At 36.9% G+C, this 22,928-nt stretch overlaps 1 protein-coding gene across 4 annotated transcripts in view; it reads left to right on the top strand.

Annotated features, from left to right (window-relative positions):
• LOC117435811 (cyclic AMP-responsive element-binding protein 5-like) overlaps nt 1-21,446 on the top strand; it is a 155,188-nt gene extending 133,742 nt beyond the window's left edge. For 2 of the 4 annotated variants that reach the window (XM_034059251.3, XM_034059252.3), the window contains 4 exons: nt 7,495-7,821; nt 11,213-11,440; nt 12,286-12,394; nt 13,683-14,929. In XM_034059251.3, coding sequence (XP_033915142.1) covers nt 7,495-7,821; nt 11,213-11,440; nt 12,286-12,394; nt 13,683-13,849 — 831 coding nt within the window. In that variant the 3' untranslated portion in view covers nt 13,850-14,929. Of the gene's footprint in view, nt 1-7,494; nt 7,822-11,212; nt 11,441-12,285; nt 13,062-13,682; nt 14,930-20,924 lie in introns of those variants that run through there. The other 2 variants (XR_004549202.3, XM_059011106.1) reach the window with 2 other exon arrangements.
• Nucleotides 21,447-22,928: the final 1,482 nt, after the last annotated feature.

Genomic DNA, 22,928 nt, shown 5'->3' with positions numbered 1-22,928 from the left:
ATGCATATCAAGATTGTGCACTATTTTACTGCTTGAACACCTATATTTATAATACTACAGTAATATACAAGTCCAGGTATGCCTACTTATGAAAATAAAAGATGAACTGTCAAAATTTGATTAAACTTCATATATATATATATACAGTTGTAGTCAAAAGTTTACATACCCTAATGGAAATGTATAATTTCTAGAAATTTCTCGAAAACAAATAATTGTAGGAAAAATCTTTTGTAGCAAAAGTTTTGCTTTTGTGGATGTAAAACTCCAAAAATGCTAATTTAGAAGTATTCATACCCTGACAAAGAAAATGAAATTAATAGCTAGTTGAGGCATCTTTAGCAATAATAATCTCTTTTAAATGATTAGAATATTTGTCAATGAGCTTTTGGCATGATTCTTTAGTGTTGTTTGACCATTCTTAAATGCAAAATTGTTCCAGTTCATTCAAATTCTGAGGACTTCTCTTGACTTCACAGTCTTCTTCAACTCATACCAAAGATTCTCAATCAGATTTGAAGTAGATTTTGATGTGTGCTTTGGATCATTGTCACGTTGGAACGTCCAGTTGCGCTTTAAACCAAGTTTTGTAGCGGAGGGTTTCAGATGATTGGCCAATATCTTTTGGTATGCTATGTTTCTTGTGCCATTAGAGGAAAAACAGCCCCATAGGAGGATATTAGCACCTCCATGCTTGACAGTAGGTATGGTGTTCTTTTCTTTGTACGCCTCACCAGACTTTCTCCAAACGTAACGACTATCAGTGTGCCCAAATAGCTCGATTTTTGTTTCATCACTCCACAAAACCTTTGACCAGAACTCATATCCATCATACAAATGCTGTTTTGCAAACTTTAAGCGATTGTCCTTGTGACATTTTCCTAAGAGTGGCTTTTTCCTTGGCCTGCGACCATTGAGACCTTCAGCATGCAATACTTGATCTATGGTTGAAATGGAAACCCCAGTCCCATTGGCAGCCAATTCACTTTGAATATCTTTGGCAGTCAATCTCGGATTGTTATTAACCTTCCTCACAATTCTTCTACTTGTTCTTGTTGAAAGAACCTTCTTTCTTCCAGACCGAGGTAGCATTGTGACAGTACCATTAGTCTTGTACTTCTTGATAATAGAAACAATAGCTGAAATTGGGATACTCAAATGCTTGGAAATCTTCATGTATCCTTCTCCAGCTTTGACAATAAATAATGTTCTGCCTAAGGTCTTCAGATAGCTCTTTACTTTTTCCCCATATTGACTTATTGGTAATGACAGCAATCCTCCTATGCCTAACCCTTTTATACTCTAAGAATGTTCACCTACAATCCAGCATTTTCTAGACTTTGCTAGAATTAGGTTCTGCATTATCATATTGAAATTTCTAGCACCTTGTAGACAATACTATCATAGCATCAAAGGGTATGAGTACTTTTGAATTAGCATTTTTGGAGTTCTGCAAAAAGAATTGCTGAAATAAATAACTGTAGACACCTATTTCTTGTAACTTTTTTTCCTCACCCACAAAAGTAAAACTTTTGGCTATAAAAGATTTTTCCTAAAATTATGTGTTTTTGAGAAATTTCTAGAAAATTCCATTGCGGTATGTAAACTTTTGACTACAACTGTCGCAAGTCGCTGTAAGTTGCTTTGGATAAAAGTGTCTGCTAAATTATAATAACAGTATATGTATTATGTTACTACTTAACTCCAACTACTTGACAAAACCACCTCCTCACCCAGAAAATAATAACCATATGTATTAATGCCACATGCTGCATAATATTAATATCTGATATGAGTTAACATTAGGGGTTCAGGAATAGATGGGTATTCCACTACCTCATCTCTTACAATTGTCTACAGCAAACAACTTTCAGAAGTTGTAATCGAGTTGTCGTGAACTTTAACACCTGGTACAAGGAGTACTGTAAATGGTTAAATGTAAGTATGTGATGCTAAGTGTAGCTAAAGTAAGATAATGTATGTATGTTATCATACAAACATGTATTATAAATAGCAATACAATACTCCTGCCCCCTTCTTTCTATTAAGAGAGTGCTTTCAGCTGCATTCGGTCCATACAGATTGCCTTTCACTTTGAGCAGGCAGTGTCTTAATAGAGGTTTGATGAGGGGATGAGAGGTCAGTGCAGTACGGAGAGTTCAGTAAATTGCTGTGCCTTTGATGCTGTCCTGCTTCCTTGTAGGTCCTCATATTCTGCAGTGTCATTTTTTCACATCTGTGCCATAATGTACTTTGGCATATACAAAGCTACTTTGGCTGTTTCTAAAAATCAGTTCCTTCATTAAAATGACATGAACTCAAGAGGAAATTTAAAATAAAACCTTATTAGTAATTACAGAGCTTTACTGTTGATTGTTTTACTCTGAAAACAAAGATAGCTTGTCCATCCCTGGCCCCCTTTCAGCTGCACCACTAATTTACTGGGATGCTTTGGATAAGTTCCACCTGATTTAACATGTGGGAACCAGACAGCGGGTTCAAAAGTCATCATTTACATGATTGGGAAGAACTAAAGGAAACCATAAATGCTGATTAACACTGATATGTTAACTTTAAAAAGGTAGTGAGCGATTCTAGCATTGTACACATATATTAACCTTTTGCATGCTTAAAGGAGAAAAAAATCTGATTTGCGAACAGCAATGTGAAAACTTATATTTAGTTGTAAAGTTTGAGTTTGTGGTTGAGACATGTGTGATTAAAAATAATAAATTTAAAAGGGATACTTTTCGGTATATGTGATCTGTATGATTCTCTTTTGTTTCTGCATAGAACTTGTTATGTTTTAACTATACCAGCAAATAAATTGTTCTGAAAAGGCTTGTCAAGTCTGAGCCCTGCTTTCTCTTGTTCTACCTTCTTTATGTTTTTCATGGTAGGCCAGCTGCAGTAGGACTGGGGTTGGCACAGGTTGGTCTGTGACCACACATTGTAGCCTCGACTGATAAATAAGCAGGCTAATTGAATTTATAAACAGATAGCTTTTCACTGCCAGCTGGACCTCTGTCAAAATGTGTGATAAATGACCATCCGCCAGGCTAGACCTCAAGCTTGTACAAAGTATCTGAACCCCCCCCCCCCCCCCCCCTTTTGCTTAGCGCTCCCTCCATCCCCCAGCATCTTGGCAAAGTGCCAGTGCAACCAAACCTGAGACAGGCTTGTTTTACTGCACTGATAGTGTTATTAAGTTACTAGACTGTGGTTGATGTTAAAATCCCACGCTTTTCTGTGGGAAAGAGAGATTGTCTGCTCTGATTCTGGGGCTGGGTGCTGCTGAGTGTGTGCTTACAGCATTTGAAATGGAGGTGTGAGGACCTTTGTCTGTGATGCACTCTAGAATCAGCTCACTAATAGAATAACTTTACTGCTCCATACTGAGGTGTTGTCTTTTTGACTCTGTGTACAGTATTTAAATGCTGTGTAACAGCAAGAGAGCACTTTCATTTATTAAACCTTAAAGGTCATTGTTAGAAGACCGGCAAAGCCTGCAGTAAACTGTCAGTGTTGAATATAATATGTTGTAGTGTATAGTATATAATACTCGTTTATAGTATATAATACTTCAGACAATAGTGAGTAGATATAAAACAAGACTAAAGCCATTAGTAAGTGCACTGTCAGTTCGCTATATAGCCAGTACTGCTTGACAGAGGTGGGCTATCATGGTCCTGGATGGCCATTTCACAATAGGTTGGAAAAATGTAGAATTTGAGAACCTACATGGAGATTACAATACATAGAGATGAGTACAATACATAGAGAAAGATTGATACAAAAAGTTAATAAAATAAATATGGTACATGTTCCAAATGTGTGAATTCAACTAAACTAATAACATTTTTGTTTTTCCCCAAAGTACGAGATATGACTTATTTCTACACTGTATCCCAGTTGTACGGTCTCAATGCACTGAACGATGGGGATTACATTGCAGAACAAAGACAGTGCTGATTGCTGATTGTAAAGGCTCAATCTGGTTATGGATTTCATAAGATTACCATAAAAATAAATAAGTAATGCAACTGCCAGACACATTAGATAAATGATAAGCACTGTGGGTTATGTGCCGTTTCAAAAGGCTGTATTTTATAATTGGCAGAACTAAATCATTCATGAATGATAGAGGGAGAGGGCGTCTGTAATGTGAAGTAAAGAGCACTCTACCACAGCACAGCATCGTTTAACAAGACTCCAGGGCAGGGTGATTGCACCGCTGCACTGGGAGAGAGGATGAGGTAGATAGCTGGTCTGTGACCAGGCCTGTGAGCCAGGGCAGCTGGCCGCCACTCCCATAGGGGATACTGAATGTGGAGCTTGTTAAACATATGGACCCCTTGGAAATGGCTTGCCTTGACTGAAACCAGCTGTGTGTCAGGCCTCTCGCTTTCACTGTCCTCATCTGCTATATAAACCAATGAATATACAAAAGAGAGCTGTGGAAACACTTTATTCTGCATTAAGATGGATGTCTTCGGAATTTAATTAGCTTACAGTGTATGTGTGTGTGTGTGTGTGTATATATATGTATATATGTATATATATATATATATATATATATATATATATATATATATATATATATATATTACACACACACAGCGAAGACAGAAATCCTACATGTGTCAACAGCAGCTAAAAGGATTCATAATTTATGTGAATCTTTGCTAATGACCTAAAGGAAAATCTTCAAAATATTTTTCCTTAAAGTACTTCTTCTGTGACCCATTTTTGAGATGCTGAAGCCTAAATAGGGATTGTTTGATATTTCAAAGAAGACAAAGTTTTGACAAACTGCATTAATATTGCATATAAGTTGAATTTGCTTTTAATGTGCAGATTGAAGCCACTTTCCCTACTAAATTGGACTGATACCATTTAAAAAAAAAAAAAAAAACATGGTCCGTATTCTGACAGGTGAAGGGATACAGCTTCTCATTTTCTCATCATTCTTGGTGATAAAGGAAGTGATAAATGGAAATGGTCAAATTAGCAGCACAATAATGGTTACTCTCACTGCCCTGTGTCATTCCCCCGCTCTGACATGTAGGATAGGTATTTTGATAGTATTGTACTGACAAAAGGCATTTATGTAACAATGTACAACTGTCACAATGGCCCTGGTATAATATATGTGTATTTTTTTCTAAAAGAAAAATTATGTATATTTTGTCATAAACATAATTAATTAAACGTAGGGTTTCTTATGAAAAAGTGTGGAACTTACACTGTGTAATAAATTGATATTAGTTTCATTTGAATTCAATAAATTACAGTTTTAGCTCATATGTTTAGGGTGACTGGGACTGTCCCCTTTGTCCCGACATGTTTCCCCAAACCATAAAAAAGTCCCAGTTAGCAACAGAGCCACATAGCACTCATGGTGTTAATACATAAACAATCAGCAGTCACAACTGGCTCCAGAATATTTTCATTTCGGTAACTATATAAATTAAAGTATGCAAATGATAGAAATTAAGGGTAAAAATAGCAATACATATGATTAGAAATTAAAGTGATAGTTCTGGCAGGGAACTCACTTTAGCCTTAGATCAAAACATGTAAATATCAAGCATATTATAGGAAGCTTCCATTACCATATAAATAGTCAATAATTCATTTTTTGCTGTTGTGCTACTCAGATGTGTAAAAATACAAATCAAATGAAAACCCTCGGTTTGGTAAGCACACTAAAAACTATGGCACAGAGAGTCAAACTTTCTCTTTTTAGACTGGCCAGCCTGTTCAAAAACAGCAATTTACCAGCACTAAGTAGACCATACTGTTAAAAAAGCAAGTCTACAGCAAGTCAAATACAGTCGCCTGATGTGAAGCCTGGCCATTGAAGTCTGAAGTCCAAAAAAAACATGACCAGCACTTGTATTTCTTTAAATGGTGCCCCAAACACACATTAAGGGAACACAAGCATCCTTCGTGCTGCAGACCAGCACAACCCACTTAAAGGGTGCCTGTCTGAGCCTTGTATTGGGCTCAAGTATAACCCTTTTTAATAAGCACAGTCATATACCCCACCCTCTCGATAATTTCTAGGTGTTCTCAGTTTCATTGATTTATTTAAAACTATTGTGCCAAGAAGTTAACCAGTTCAGATCCTCCCCCCCCCCCCCTTTTTTTAAGGTGACTCTGTAAAATATAAAGCAGCAGATAGATACTCCTTGCTATTTCTAAGACATATATATTCATATATGCAGTAGATGCCAGTTATTAGCAACCCTGATAAAGACAACTTTCGGTTATTAAAAACATTTTCACGGGAACCAATCCCGTCCCATAGACTTTAATGTTAATGGAAGTCTGATATTAACAACTGCACGCCGCTTATTGATAACTTTATTACTAGGTGCCAGTGCTACAGAGCACACTTGCATGATTTATGCTCATACTTCTGGGGTGCCATGTGTATTATAAAGTAATGTTTAGTAACTGCCTACTTTAAATGCAGCAGTCAGTTTCCTGCAGCCCACAATTCAAGCCTAACTGATGGTCCTATCTAGCTGATATTAAAGCAATTCCGAAAGAGAGAAATGCCATGTATACAATTAAAACTGCCGTGTAATTAAGATTTAGCCACTGGATTCAATTACAATGAAATATATACAACACACTTTTATGTGTTGTACATATGTGTTTATGTGTCCAACAGTGGTCTGGTGTATACCTCAGTGAGATGTTTCTACTGCAGTGTGTCCAGGGATCACTCCACTGTTCTCTTACTGCCCTGTACACAGCTCTTCCTGTGATATTGTTAACAAAATATGAGTTAACAAACTTAATTCAAACTGCTCAAATATCTATCCATTGCCAGATTCCAATCAATTATATTTTCTAGTGCAGCATAGGGTGGCATAACGGTAAGGGCTTGGAAGGCTTGGAGGACTTGGGCGCAGGTTTCACAGTGGATTATCTAGGCTGTAAATCCACTCTTCGGCCTTTCTGTTTTCTTCCATTGAAATCCATTCATGAGAGAAGTTGTAAAACTGCTGTACTCATTGATTTGCTGATTTATTTATTTTTTTAACGGTGACCCTGGTGCACTGATCTTCCTACAGAGTCCAGTCTAATATGGACAAAAGCTCTTTGGAATGATCTTCAACAGCAATGCTAGGCACTACAATGGCAAGGATATATTCATTGGTAATGACAGCACCTGCAGCTGCGTAGTTGAATGGTATCACCGCAGTAACATTTTCCTATGATTATCAATGACAATATCATGTCATTTCCAGAGCCTTTATTTGGACAAATATGCAAATATTTCAAATCCATTTAGTTGTTGCTTGTGTCAATGATGCTGCCTACCAGTAGTGCTGCTAGGGTTTCTGCAGGAAAATACACCAGTTTTATATCACAGTACCCCAGTTGTATTTTTATTTATTTCTATGCATGGCAACCATGCTTTATACATTCAAATATATTAGTAATAACATACGTTATTTGTTTTCTTTACCCTTTCAGAGGCTGAAGGCAGCCCTGTCACATCACCCGGCAGCCATGCCCAACGGAAACATGAACACAATGGGTCACATGATGGAAATGATGTCAGCTCGACAGGAGCAAGCCGCTCACCATCACATGCACGCCCACCCTCACCAGCACCCATCTCTGCAGCCTCCTCACCATGCCTACCAGCACCACCACCATGCCCACCAGCCTCCCCAGCACCACCACCAGCACCACCAGCAGCAGCAGCAGCAGCAGCAGAGTCACCCGCACCACCACTCACACCCGCCGCCACACCTGCACCACCACCAGACCTCCCCGCACCAGCAAATCCAGTCCCAGGTACTCACCACCACACACCACAATGTTGTAACCCGCATGAGAATTAGAACAAGCTTATGTAATTTCTCTTTTTAAATGTGTATACTAGTACATGAAGGGAAACTTAAATTAAATCCATTACAGTTGCTATGTTGTTTTTTCTTTTGTATTTAATTTTTTTTATTTTTTTTTTTATGATGTTTACATGCTGTATCAGGCTTATAAAGGCGAATAAAGGCTGAGGAAATCTTGACCAAATACTGTAGGAAAGTCAAATAGAAATAAGTCCCCAGCGGGTCCCCGAGTGGCTCACTCAGTTAAAGCGCTGCCACTGGGAGTGCAAAAGAGGCCGAACTTTGCTGGGGACTCGGAAGGGGGCGTCACACTGGCTCTGACGCTCCCGGGGTGGGGGATGAGAAACCGGCAGGGACTCATTCTCCTCACCGTGCAACAGTGAACCCTACTGGCCAGAGACCAAGCACATTCAGAGTGGATAAAGCAGGGCTGATCTCTATTCTCCAGGATCGGTAGCCCGTCCATCTCTGCTCTGGATTGCTCGGTGTAAAAGCGATTCTGGCTTTAGGCTTGCGAGATTGGAGGACGCTCACATGCCCTCAGAATGTCTCTGCTTTGTGGGGACTTGCTGCAGTGAGGATAAAAAACGTAACTGGACATTCGAAGTCGGGGGAAAAAATAAATAAAAATAATAATTGGTCACTCTAAATTAAAAGAAATAAAATAAATACAATAATAATAATTCTTCAATCTGGAAATGCCTTTTTTTTCTTTAAGATATTTTATATGCTATATATATTTATATTTTATATAGACAAAAGGAAGAGTCATTTTTATTTTATTTAAATTTACATGCCTAGACACAGCATGTAAATATCATACAACATAATTAAGTGCATACAATTTCCATTTACAGCTTATTAGGTCACTTCAGTGCATTAATAAAAAAAAAAAAGTCTTAATGTGTGATCAAGTCAAAGTTTTGAGAAATTGAAGGACATATTTGGAATAAATCTAATTAAATTAAAAAAAAAAAAAAAAAAAAAAAAAGAGACAATTGAATTAAATTTTAAGAAGTTTAAAAGTTCATCAAACGTATTAGATAAACAGAGTTTTGTTATCTTCATATTCAATGTACTGAAATGTAAGTACAGAATTATCTGTCTAAGTAAATACAAATCCAAGAACACTGGTGTCAGGGCAAAAACAAAAAAATATTGATACATTAAAAAAAAAATGTAAAAAGTTTAATTTTGCACATATCTCAATATAGTCTTAATGTTCTCGCATTGCTTATTTGCATAGATCTAGAAGCATTGTACTGTTTATATTTTTGGCACACTAACCTCAGTTTGAATTGCTATATATACTTACCACCTGTAATCACATTTAATTGTATTGTGTGTAATTCAACTTAATTTTGATTGCAATATTTTAAATGATTGGAATGCTCAAATAACCAGCAGTCACGCACAGGCCTAAGGCTCCCTGGATTTTCAGAAATAAAGACAGCGTTCAAGAATGCCTGTCGACATGAAGAGACAGTGATTAGAGAGAAATGCTGCCTTGCTCGTTATGGGGTTTGGTAGGGTGTACAGCATGTGGTGCTCATAGTCTTTTCAAAGTTATAAATTACTTTCATTTTTGCAAAAAGTATTCATGATCTCCTTTTGGTTGTAGTTCCCCATAAAAAATTGAATAACTCCACTAACTGTCTATTTATGGGATGTTAGTATTTTAGAACTTTGTTTAAGGTATTTTAGCATAAGAAAAAAAAAAATGTTGATGGAATGTAACTAAGACACAATTAATTTAGTAGGAGTACCCACCTCAAAGCTATTAACATGGCAGTTAATCGGACATTTTCACAGTTTGTTGTGTTACAACCTGAAATCTTGATGCATTTAAGTGGGATTTTTTTTCCTTTGATTTACACAACCTACTCAACACTTTGAAGAGACAAGCGAATTGTTATTGTGAAACAACAGTTAATGAAAAAAAAAACTGAAATGTCTTGGGTAGATAAGTTAAATGCTTTGCATTTAGGCCAAATAGTTCAATTTTTGTTTCATCTAACCACAGAATCTTTTGCCACATCTTTTCAGAGTCTCCTACATGCCTTTTTGCAAATTCCAAGCAGGATTTTACATGGGCTTTTTTCAGAAATGGCTTCCTTCTTGCCACTCTTCCATACAGGCCAGATTTGTAGAGTACCTGAGCTATTGTTGACACATGGACAGTTTCTTCCATCTCAGCCATGGAACGCTGTAGGTCTTTGAGAGTTGTCATTGGCCTCTTGCTGGCTTCTCTGACCAATGCCCTTCTTACCCGGCTGCTCAGTTTGGGAGGACAGCCTGCTCTAAGCAGATTCTGGGTGGTGCAGCATACCTTCCACTTCTTAATGATCGACTTGACTGTGCTCCAATGGATATTCAATGCCTTTGAAATCTTTTTATACCCCTCCCCTGATCTGTGTCTTTCCACAACTTTATCTCGGAGTTGTTTTGAAAACTCCTTGGTCTTCATGGTAATATCTTTGCTTTGAATGCACTACCCAACTGTGGGACCTTACAGAGACAGGTGTATTTAATCTGAAATCATGTGAACCACTTTTATTGCACACAGATGGACTCCATTTAACATATTGTGTGAATTCTGAAGGCAATTGGTTGCACCTGAGCTTATTTAGGAGTGTCATAGCAAAGGGGGTGAATACTTTTCTAATGACGACTTTTCAGGTTTTTTATTTTTATTTAGTTTTTTCACTCCCCCCCCCATTTTTTTCACACATTCAAACTATTGAGTAGGTTGTGTAAATCAAAGGAAAAAAAATCCAATTTAAATGCATCAAGATTTCAGGTTGTAACACAACAAACTGTGAAAACATCCAAGGGGGGTGGATACTTACTATAGGCACTGTATACCTATATAAATATCAAAATGTTATTTATTTAGCATGCCTGCGGACAAAAGAAGTTAGATTGAAGACAAAGATGACAAACTGCTTGAGTTACAAATATAAGAGCCCTCGTAGCATGAACTCGTTCCTTTTATTAAAAACTATGGAAAACATGTAGACTGTTTGTGTTTTTTTTAAGTGTGTTGCAGTTGCTTCACTAGACCATAGACAGTGTGTTGTCATGTTTTGTTTTATTTTCTTTCAGAATCTTTCAGGTGGTAACTGGCACTTAATGTTTTGGACTCCTGCCATCCTTGACTTAGTGCCAAAACGTCTGCGGATTGGGGGTTGGGTGCAGTAGGGGGGTGAAGGGAAATGAATTTGTTTTGCCAGTCTGCTCTCTCTCTCTCTCTCTCTCTCTCTCTCTCTCTCTCTCTCTTCATATATTCTGCAGCGTCCTCACTAATTGAAATAATAATTGAATTTGATGTGTGATAGGTATCACCCGCAGCCCAGCAGATGCAGGCAAGCCAAACATTACAGTCGCCCCCACCCACTGGAGGCCGGAGGAGGAGGGTGGTGGATGAAGACCCAGACGAAAGGAGACGGAAATTTCTAGAAAGGAACCGAGCCGCCGCCACGCGTTGCAGACAGAAGAGGAAAGTGTGGGTGATTTCACTGGAAAAAAAAGCAGAAGAACTTACTCAGACAAACATGCAGCTTCAGGTATGGAGCTGTACATTGTGCCACTTTACCAAACCAATGTGTTGACACAGGCGAGCTAATTCAGAGGGGCTGTTGCTTTCCACATAATTAACAGCCTCTGCAGGGTTTGGCTCAGCACAGAGGTACCAAGGAACCTTTGAAACCCGCTGGAAGCCCAGAAGTTTCAACAGGTTCTTCCCCTCTCTGAGGCTGAGCTGCCTTGATTAATTTCAGATGTCAGGGTTACAAGCCTGTTATAGTGCCTGCTTCCAAGTGTTAAATATAGGTTTCTTGGTAAGTTATATCAATAAACATTGTGTTTAATCCAAAGTAGCAGCTTCAGCACAGCAGATGACTGGTGATATTCTGAAATCCTTCAAATTGCTGCACCGTTTTGTAATTCTGAAGCAAGAGTTATAAGAAATGTATTAACAGAATAACATGTGGACAGTGTTTTTTCTTTAAAAAAAAGATACAGATCTCTTATCCTGCTATCACTGTGTTATTATTGGTTCATGTTGATCTGAATTAACTTCTAAAGTAAGTTCATAAAAAGATGAAAGACTGATGCATCCCCCCCCCCCCCCCCCCGAGTGCCAGCTTTTCTTTGAAATTTAATTGGAATTTGAAATTAAAATAAAAATAAAAATCATAATTATTTAAAAAAAATAAAGTACCACAATAGACCCAACTGTTAACATCCAAAAAGAAGGATGCATTGTTGTCATGGCTACCCATTGAGCCAAATAATAGTACAACACTTTCAAACAGGGTTTAAACAGAGATGTTTAGGCAGGTTCTCTCCTCACTTCTGCAGGTGTGTGGTTCTGCTGTCTGTTAAAAGGTTTTGAACTTGTCTTTTTCAGAATGAAGTCACAATGTTGAAGACCGAGGTGACACAGCTAAAGCAACTTCTGCTGACGCATAAAGACTGTCCAATCACTGCCATGCAGAAGGAGTCACAAGGCTACCTAAGTGAGTAGAAGTAGTCGTAGTAGTTGTGAACTGCAAATAATCATTTCCATTTTGCCAACAAGAAGGCCTACTGTACCTGCCAAACCTTTACAGACAATGTTGCCTGGGTTTTGGAAGACTGAGACTTTTTTTTTTATAGAATCAACAACTAGCATCATCATCAACAACAATCCTATCAGCAACCAGCTGCAACTTTATGACCCAACTCTTTTTATAGTGCTTCCTCCCTTTCAGACTCAAAGCCACCTGGGAACTGTAGTTCAGAAGTCATTGTTTACGAGCAGGGTTGACATCGAGCAGTACGGGCCCCGCAACACTGTGTTTCTATAAACTTTGATTAAACTATGATTGAATTCACGTTCATATACTAAATTCATAAGAATGTGTCCGGCCTTGCATTCTAGGAAAGAGTGCTATATAAATGGTCTTTATGCATGGTGCTTTCAATCTAGAAGAAAACCCACACCCTCCAACCCAACCTTTTGCCACTAAGACATCTCTGCGCCCCCTTCATCCTCCTTCATCCTCCTTGACTGGATATATGCCCAGAGTGCCCTGCACACATAGCATTCTGCAGAGGCATGCTTTGTAACGTGGACTGCTACCGATTGGTGGAGGATTCATCCCACAGCAGGAGAGCAATATGAAATTCCACCATTCTCTGCAGGTGAGGCGACATGAACACTGCAGCACTTTGACCTTCTCCAAACTCATTTGGATTGGCTGTTTCTGGACTCGTTGTTCAGTGGCGAATGTGCCGTTGGTTTAATAGATAATGTCAGCAAGGAAGTAAAAAAGGCTTCCATATTTAACAAGGAATAAGGGAGAGTAATGGAACTGTTTTACTCTAGACATACAGTTAAGCTTGAGGTACCAATGAAACTAAAGATTTTTTGATACATGATGTTTACTGAAGTTTGCATGAGTGTGGTTGTGTTGCAGCTTAGCTCACCATGATTTCTGATGGGGAAAAATCTGCATGAATGGGAGGGAGTATGTAGGTCACATCATAATATCCAATCCAAAATGTAGTCATACTAGCTTGTGATTGGACAAACTAAGTCAACTATTGATATCTTTGAAAAAGTCGGAACTGAGCATTATGTTACCAGTGATATGGACAAGTTTATCATTCTAGGTTTTGAATTTCTGCCATAACAAAAACACAAATAACAATTCTAGACTATAAAAACAAACATCTCAAAACTACATGCAAAACACTAAATAAAACTGCTGTTGACAACTGGTTTCAGACAGACTGGAGTAATTAGTTTTTTGTCATCCCCAGGTCCAGAGAGCAGTCCGCAGAGAAGCCCAGCCCCAGTGTGCTCCCAGCAGCAAGTCATTCAGCACAACACCATCACAACCTCCACTACTGCCATCAGTGAAGCTGTGGGCAACTCTGTGCTAAGCCAGCTAACCAACCACAGAACAGACATGAACCCGATTCTTTAAAAAAATGATTTCAAAAAGCAAGGAGGGCAAAAACGCCATCAATTCATTCAGGACTTTTTTTTTTAAAGAAAAAAAAACAAAACAAAACAAAAAAACCTCTAAAGCCTGGAATCAAACTCCTTAATAGATTTATGTGTGTTTTTTATAGTTTAATTCAAGTTGATGTTTTGTTTTGTTTTCTATGATATTAATCTGGGAAATGCTTAGAGTCATTGTCTAATTTTCTGGTACAGATCTAAGGATTTAAAAAGGAATATTGTGGTCATATTCAAAGTCAGTTATCAGCTTCGATTTAGCCATCAAACATGGCATCCTGTTTTACTGCGAGCTATTGGGTCAGTGTTAAATATTGCAACTCTTTACCAGCATTTGGTTGTATCCAGAGAGTGTATTGTTCTATATATGTTTTCATAATTGTATTGAGGAGGCTTCCTTTGGTGAGCTTGTTAAACTTCATTGGCTCATTTAATTTGGTGATAGTTGAGATTTCAGACCATGCTTGTACATTTTACACATTCTGTTGCTGATATTATTGCCTATTGCAGAGTTAGAGCGGTTATTGGTAATACTTGGTACAATGTTCAAAGTGATACGTTTGTCTGACTTGTCACTAGAAATGAGGACATAGTTTCACCACTACTGTATGTGCTGTATTTGACCGGTTCATATTTTCACCAGCTGTGGTTGATGTACTGAATGTCTCTTTCATAACTTTTTCTCATATATATATATATATACACACACTGTGGTAACAGGAAATACTAAGGCATTTTTCAATTTCTCTCCTCACTAAAAAGGGATTTTAACCTTATATGTGTTTTAGATGTTTTAGTTTTTTTTTTAACTACCATATCTTTCAATGTAAAATATTGCGTGTTCAGTGCTTAACATTAGAGATATAGAGTTTTATAAACGTGATGTGGTTCAGGGAGGGGTTTTGAATTTGTGGAAGAGGTCACAGAATCATTCAGTTAAAAAAAACAAAAAACACAATTATTGAATCTTAAAATGCAGCCATAGAAATGTATTTTGAAATTGCCAGTTAACAAGTTTCCTTCCTGTTACACAGATTGTATGACTGCGGGTGGGGATGGGGGATGGATGGGGGGGGGGGGGGGGGGGGTAAGTTATAGATTACATTACAAACAGAAATGAAAGTTCCAGAGCTCAGACAAGCTCATTGTTATTTAAGCTTGTGATCATCTCTCAAGAAGTGTTAGATTTTCTAACTGATGTCTACAACCACGGTGCCTGCAAGCCTACTTTGTGCTATGCTGTAGTGTTGGCTGTCATCCTCAGTAGACCACCCATTTATATACAGCCGCAAACAATTCTCTATATAGAACACAGGTATTTACTCAGATCCATGAAACTTTTTTAAAGCTTTATGAAAATAGCAATTTTTTGAAGATATGTTTTGTATTATAAAAATTAAATCAAACATGTTAATATTGAAACAAATAATAATATTAAGGACCAAATATGCAACGCATCTTACTGCTTAAACATTATATGAAAGACCACTGCACGGCTAACCACAATGGATTTCCTGTTTTTTGCAACTCAATCATTCGTCTTTGTTGTGTGCCCCCAGGTTATATCTGTGTGTGTGTGAGCATAGGAAGGCATGGTTTCTGGGGGTATTAGCTGCAGTAGGTGCCCTGTCAGTACTAATTCATTCTTACAGTGCATCAGACGTGTAGCGTGCCTTTGCTAAAGCTGAACAACAACGAAGGTTTTATTAATATCACATCCAGTCAGCTTCTACAGTACACAAGCCAAATATTCACTAGCAGTCAGCTCTGTAACTTTATGTATTACCAGGACCAAAAACATATATAAATAGATTTCATGTATTTATTGTTTTGAAGGTTAAGAGTAATGTAATGCTATGAAGTAAAATACTTCCACTACTACTTCTACTACTACTACTACTAATAATAATAATAATAATAATAATAATAATAATAATAATAATAATAATAATAATAATAATAATAATAATAATTCACATTCCAAAGGAAAACTGGGTTGTGTGATTTGATTTTTTACAGATCAAACTAGATTTAACAACAGTACATTGAAATACAAAGTTGTGTGTTTGTGGATGGGTTCAGTCTCCTGTGGGTGAAAGTTTTAAAGCAACGTAAGGTGTGTTTTCAGAAGGGCTCTGCATCAAATAAGAAAGCAGCCTTAAATATATAATTGTTAGCTGCAGAGACTGTTAGAACAAACAGTCTGGATGTCCCCGGTTGTGTCTGTCCTGTTTATAGATGGGTTTTATTTGTGTTATTGTTGGGGCTGGTTCCTTATCATTCGCAAACAAAAACAACAGGAGACAGATGTTACAGACACAACCTTTCCTCTTTATCTGGAGAGAATTAAGGAGACATTAGGGTTTGTCATTAGCTTCCTCATTTCTTGAAGTATTCAATATTTTCTGGCAAGCAGTATTCTGTTGCTGATATTCACCTACAGCTGCAGTTTACCTCAGTGTTTCTCCACAGTTTTATATCAGTGTTTGAGTCTTGTTTTATGAGATTCAGTCTTGTTTTATGAGATTCATGTCGTTCACAAGGCAAAAGCTCTTTTGCATCTGAAAGTGGCAAACCTTTTTGTTTGTATCTGTTTCCACATCCAAAGATATTTTTTTCTTTTAATTTGGTAAACCCGCACTGATTCACACACAATTAAAATGCAGATGTATATTTGTAAAGATATATATAACTTTATATGGTAAAAAAGGCTTTTGTGTGTATATATATATATATATATATATATATATATATATATATATATATATATATATATATATATATATATATGGTTTTGCCTACTAGCTTGCATTATTTTGGAACCAATAATAGGTGGCATTTGTGTATATATATATACACACACACAAATGCCACCTATTGAACAGAACATTTTAATGAAAATATGTGTGGTTATTTTTTGCGGAGTTGAAACCATAAAAGGTTTGAGTGAAGGATTCAGTGTAGATGCATTAGTGTCACCTGCTGGTCAATTAACACATATAGCATGAAGTTCTCAAAGTACCCAGTTTGAATCTCTGAGTGGATAGCGCTGTCGGGAGCAAATTGTTGCCCTTCCTTCAAAACCTCCTAAATTAGTTTTATTACGTTATTTCTAAAAAGACAATACGTAACTATTTAAGTTTTTGTAAGATTGATTTGGTTGGAATGGATTTCTTAATTGGTTTTCTTACTTGTTTCCAAGCAAACTATTGTGAAAGACACCATCTGGTTGGTTAATGACTTACAAGGTTTTGAAGGACAACATAGCAGAATTGTGTATCATTGAAAGTGCAACTCAACTAAATTCAACCAAACAAATCAGGAGCCTGTTGAAATGAGGTGGAACCCTATGGGTACAAATGCTGGTTAAATAAATAACCTGAATATGAAATATATTATCCACAATACCTGTTAAGACGTAGCAGATAATGCTATTTATCCCCTACCTGGATTAAATATTAAATTCCGGTGGTTTGGAATTTCAGTTCTACTATTATTATAATTATTGTAATTATGATTATTGTTCTTCTTCTTCTTCTTCTTCTTCTTCTTCTTCTTCTTCTTCTTCTTCTTCTTCTTCTTCTTCTTCTTCTTCTTCTTCTTCTTCTTCGTTTTATTAATTTTGTTTTGTAAGCAAATGTTGGACACTATCAGTCTGGGAATGATCCAATTAGATTATAATCAGGGCGTCTGATTTTCGGGTGAAATGTTTTTCCAAATTCGGATGAATGCTTTTTTAAAAATCGGGTAGAAATATTTACTGAAACAATCGGGTGAAATCGGGTGGATTTTCTTTTATACATAATCAAGAAAGAATCAGGTTTTATTTAGAAAGAAATAAACAAATGCTTAAGCACAAAGTGTTGACAACAAAGCATTTCTCCATTCCAATCAAGTTTTATTTTGTAGTGGAGTTGCAAGTATAATTGAACACAGAACATACGGGAAAACTAAACAACTTTACTCCATGCTGTTTTAAAAAGAGAAATGATCGACTGTTACATCTAAATGCTCTTGGCACACTCATAAAACAGATAACTGGGAAGAAAAGTATGCAAACACAGCAAAAACCACTAAGAAGCCACATTTTTCTAATAGGTAAATCCGCTTACCGTCATCGGTGCCAGTTCTGCTCTGTTGCATTTGAATCACAGGCAACTGCTCATGCGTTCATTCATGTACAGTATGTGCCTATTCGGGGAGTTTTCGAAAAAAAAACATTCGGGGGTAGAAATCAGGTTAAATCGGGTAAAACCCGAAAATCAGACGCCCTAATTATAATGGCTAGTCCATTGATGCATGTTATTGTTTTCTATTATACGAGATTTAAACTAAACATAAACATTTTCAAATATTGTTTTATTCCTGTAAATGATTTAAATTCTGGACAAAGGGAATATTTATTGTCAGTGTGATTTTTATGTTCCTGCAGACAGGGTCTATATAACTCAACAGAGCTTTTTACTTAACATTGTACATATAATGTAGCAATTCAAGTTGTGTAAACTGTTTCTAAAACAAAACATGACATTACCCTTTAACACAGTTTGGCAATACTATTAAGATGAAGATTCTTACCGTTTTATGTAGCTTTTAATGCACTTTTGTCTTCTGTGAATGCAGAGGTAACAATGGCCACATGTTTGAAGTCTAAGGGGTAGATGTACTAAAGTGTTGCGCCTGTCGCAATAGTCACAAACCAGTTGCAATGTTATTTTGATTCTTGCACCCTTGCATGTATAGACGTTATCCTTTGGGCCCCCTCTGCTGCAGCAAACCACAACTCAACTCCCGCTATTTATATGAACAATGTCTCAGGACTCTCGCAGTATATAATGCTAGAGATCTCACTAAGAAGACGCAACAAATATTTAATATATTAAATACGCAACAAATATTTAATTTAGTATATATTGCGGCTCTTTTTATTAACATATTTTCTCTTAGTACATACAACAAAATGTATACTTTGCGAATTGTTGAAAATGCAAATTGCGGTATGTTTGCACTGCGACTGGCCCATCTTGGTACATCTACTCCTAAGTCTTCTGTCTTCTGTTACTACACCAGCTAAAGAGACACCACCTCTTTTATATATGTATATATATATATATATATATACAACAATCTGTGTTATTATGATGTTGTCATCTCAAGAAGAACTGTAACAATGTGCCATATGTTTTTAAGATATTTCGTGGGTGTCACTTTTTAAACTGGAAGTGTTATTAAACATATATATATATATATATATATATATATATATATATATATATATATATAGCATATGAATCAGTAACCAAAGCAAGGATTGGACATGTAGTCACGTCAGTAGTTTTCTGTAACCTTGGAGTTTTCTTATCTCTGATTTGCTATGACAGGTTATTTTCCATCATTTTCAAGCTTCTTCCAGATGTGTTGCAGCTGTTTCAGCAGTGGGGCTCCTTGTGGAATAAACAGGGCTACAATGAAGAGGCAGGGTTTCTCGCATTGTTGGATAATGCCTATATATAAATATAAATATTGTATAGAATTTCATAATTTTGTAATCTTGTACATGTTACTCAACCACCTTTCTTTTTGGAAGGAGTTAATACTGTTGTTTTACGCTACGCTTCATTCTTTGTTTGCTTCATGAGCACATGTATTGTTGAATATGGATGACGAGTTCATGAAATGTCTGTTTATGTAACATTTTTACATTTTTCTTTATGGCTTGAAGAAATAATCATTTTTTTGCATTTGTACAAATGTTAAATATCACTGAAACTATGATATGGTAAATAAAGCACTTGATGGTGGATATGCAGTGATTTGTGTTGTCTCTTGTTAGAAGATAAAGGTCGATACAGGCAAACATAATCTGAACTACATCAGCAAGTGTGTTGATACCAGCACATGAAAAAAAACTGCTATGAAATTGAATAGAGAAGAAAAGCAAGGAGAGTTGTTTCTGTCAAATTGGCAGCATTCGTTTATTTTATAATTTGTTTCATCTATTTACAACTGAAGACTGAGTAGGAATCTAATGACGGTGGTCAAAGATTAGCACCTGGTGGTCATTCCAAATCACAAAACCCACCACAATCCACCAGCAGTCCTGCTTATGAGAGGCCCATGAATAAAAGGCTACAGCTCTATGCAAAACAATTTATTATGTTTTTGGAACAATGCATTTTTTTTTTCTAGGAAAAGTTTAAGGACTACAAAGCTTGATATTTTATATATGAAGTCCTGGCTTTGCTATGGCAGAAGCATTTAATTTACAGAGATATGTGCTGGCTCAAAATACTGTGCCAAAAATATGATGCTATATTCACATTTCTTTTATTAAATGGGTTTACTTATTGAAATGCCACAGTTCTGTTAACAAATGTATTTGTCTTGTTCACTTTGTATACCATTGTCTGTATTCTGGGGGCTTGTATTGTCCCCCTGAAACCACAGCATAATCATTCTGTCTCAAGTGGATTTAAGAAATGCCACAGCTGTAGTTCTTACTAATGTATGTCATACATCCACTAGTGTTCCAGGTTAATGGTTACACTCTGCTGTACCAGCTGTACTAAGAACATAAGAACATAAGAAAGTTTACAAACAAGAGGAGGCCATTCTCGTTTGGTGGTTAGTAGCTTATTATTGTTATTATTATTTATTTCTTAGCAGAAACCCTTATCCAGGGCGACTTAAAATTGTTATAAGATATCACATTATTTTTACATACAATTACCCATTTATACAGTACAGTTTTTACTGGAGCAATATAGGTAAAGTACCTTGCTCAAGGGTACAGCAGCAGTGTCCCCCACCTGGGATTGAACCCACGACCCTCCAGTCAAGAGACCAGAACCCTAACCACTACTTATTGATCCCAGAATCTCATCAAGCAGCTTCTTGAAGGATCCCAGGGTGTCAGCTTCAACAGCATTACTGGGGAGTTGGTTCCAGACTCCCACAATTCTCTGTGTAAAAAAGTGCCTCCTATTTTCTGTTCTGAATGCCCCTTTATCTAATCTCCTGGTCTTTGTTTCTTTTTTCAGGCTGAAAAAGTCCCCTGGTCGACATTGTCAATACCTTTTAGAATTTGGAATGCTTGAATCAGATCACCACGTAGTCTACTTTGTTCAAGACCGAATGGATTCAATTCTTTTAGCCTGTCTGCATACGACATGCCTTTTAAACCCTGGATAATTCTGGTCGTTCTTCTTTGCATTCTTTCTAGACATGTGGGGCATGTTGTCCATATCCTCCTTTGTAAAAACTTGTGAAAAGTAATAATTTAATATATTTGCTAGTTTTTTTTTTTTGTCTATGATTTTGCCATTTGTATCTCTTAGACATTGAACCGCCTCTTTGAATGTTCTCTTGCTGTTATACTATTGGAAAAACATTATGGAATAGGTTTTAGCCCCCTTAGCAGTGTTCTTTTCTGTCTCTCTCTTGGCCTTTCTAACTTCCTTTTTGACTTGCGTTTGCAGTTCCAAGTACTCTTTCTGTGTGCTTTGTTTTTGGTCCCTTTTAAACATTCTGTTAATCTGCAACAATGCCCACTATATCAACAAACAGCTCTGCCTGATTACACAGCAGAGTCCTTGCTATTTATACATCTGTTCTGAATATCAGAAGTAATCAATCACTACTAAAAAGACAATGCCCAGATTGCACAAATAAAGGTTTATTGCAGTTTATAAAGGGTTTTTATGAGTTCAATAATCTTCACAACAATATAAAAAGTATCACTTGTTTAGTGCAGTTTGTAGAATAAGATGTATGTACCATACTATGATGGTATGGAAGCCCCAGGTTGGTAATAACTGTTCCAAAAGACCTCCCTTGTTAGCATCAGCTGTCTTTTTTTCCTTTCAGAACTTCCAAATCTATAGACGCCCCTGCTAATTATATGGCTCCATCCAAATGAGTTAGTCATATACTTATAAATAGCTGCTGCTAATGCAGAACTGTCACAAGACCTGGGTGATGATATGAACCCTTTATTTAAATCAGAAGGTATGTGACTGGTAGAACAACTACTGTACTACATCATGTTACACTGCAACCACCTCCCCATTAACATTGACAAACCAGAGGGAAAACAGGACTTGCTAACGACTTGTGGTACAGATACAGTTCACAATCACTTGGTTTTAGTGGAAACCCTGAGTCTAAAGAGACTTGCTATGGATCTGAAATCTATCTAATGCATCAAGGAATTAATCCTTTTGTAATCGATTATGCAGCATTTGTATTGTACCTGCCAAATGCTTGTGACTCTGCTGTGCACTACACTCATATATGCTTAAACTCAAAAGTGGATTACATGTAGAGGATTTTGAAAGTGATTCCTCTACATAGGCATCTCTATTGTGATTGTGCCTATAAATAGGACGCATGTCTAATGAAACTCTCAATTTTCCTTTGTTAATGAGTTAGAGTGGAGGTATTTAGATCATTACAATGATTAAGGAGGGATTAAGGAGCCCACAGGCCTTTGAGTTGAACAGAAAGAATTGGAAAAGTGAAAAGTGCACTCCGTTTTAAGCTGAATATTGTACAATAAATCCTTTGCTGAATGATGGACTGGCATACTGTATGACTCAACCATGACTTCAGCTCCTTCACAATTATTGTTCATCTACATTCTCCCCAATTTGGAATTCAGCTCAAGCAACCAATTTATCCTTGAAAGATGAGGTATTGTATAAAAGACTACACGTGTTACTTTTACTAAAGCATTAATATGGTCATTTGTATTGGCTGGAAATGTTTAGTTTCCCTTGCTTTCTCTATGGACTTCCTTTAGTTTACCTTGGTTTTGCCATGTTTCTTAACTCTATAGCATTTCTTGCAAGCGTTAGTAATTTTTAGTGGTATGTCCTCTAGTTCAACAGAACAGTAACAGTACCAAATGATTCAATAAATGCACATTTGAATTTGCAGTATTAGGTTGTTACATGCACAATGTTTATGTTATAAGCGTGGACTTGTAGAATCAGAACCCCCGAGCACTCTGGATGTCTTCAGTGAAGCCTGTCTAACATGTCTGA

Source organism: Acipenser ruthenus, chromosome 3 (assembly GCF_902713425.1).
Source record: "Acipenser ruthenus chromosome 3, fAciRut3.2 maternal haplotype, whole genome shotgun sequence".
NCBI classification, from domain to species: domain Eukaryota; kingdom Metazoa; phylum Chordata; class Actinopteri; order Acipenseriformes; family Acipenseridae; genus Acipenser; species Acipenser ruthenus.
This window is presented reverse-complemented; position numbering and strand designations above follow the sequence as displayed.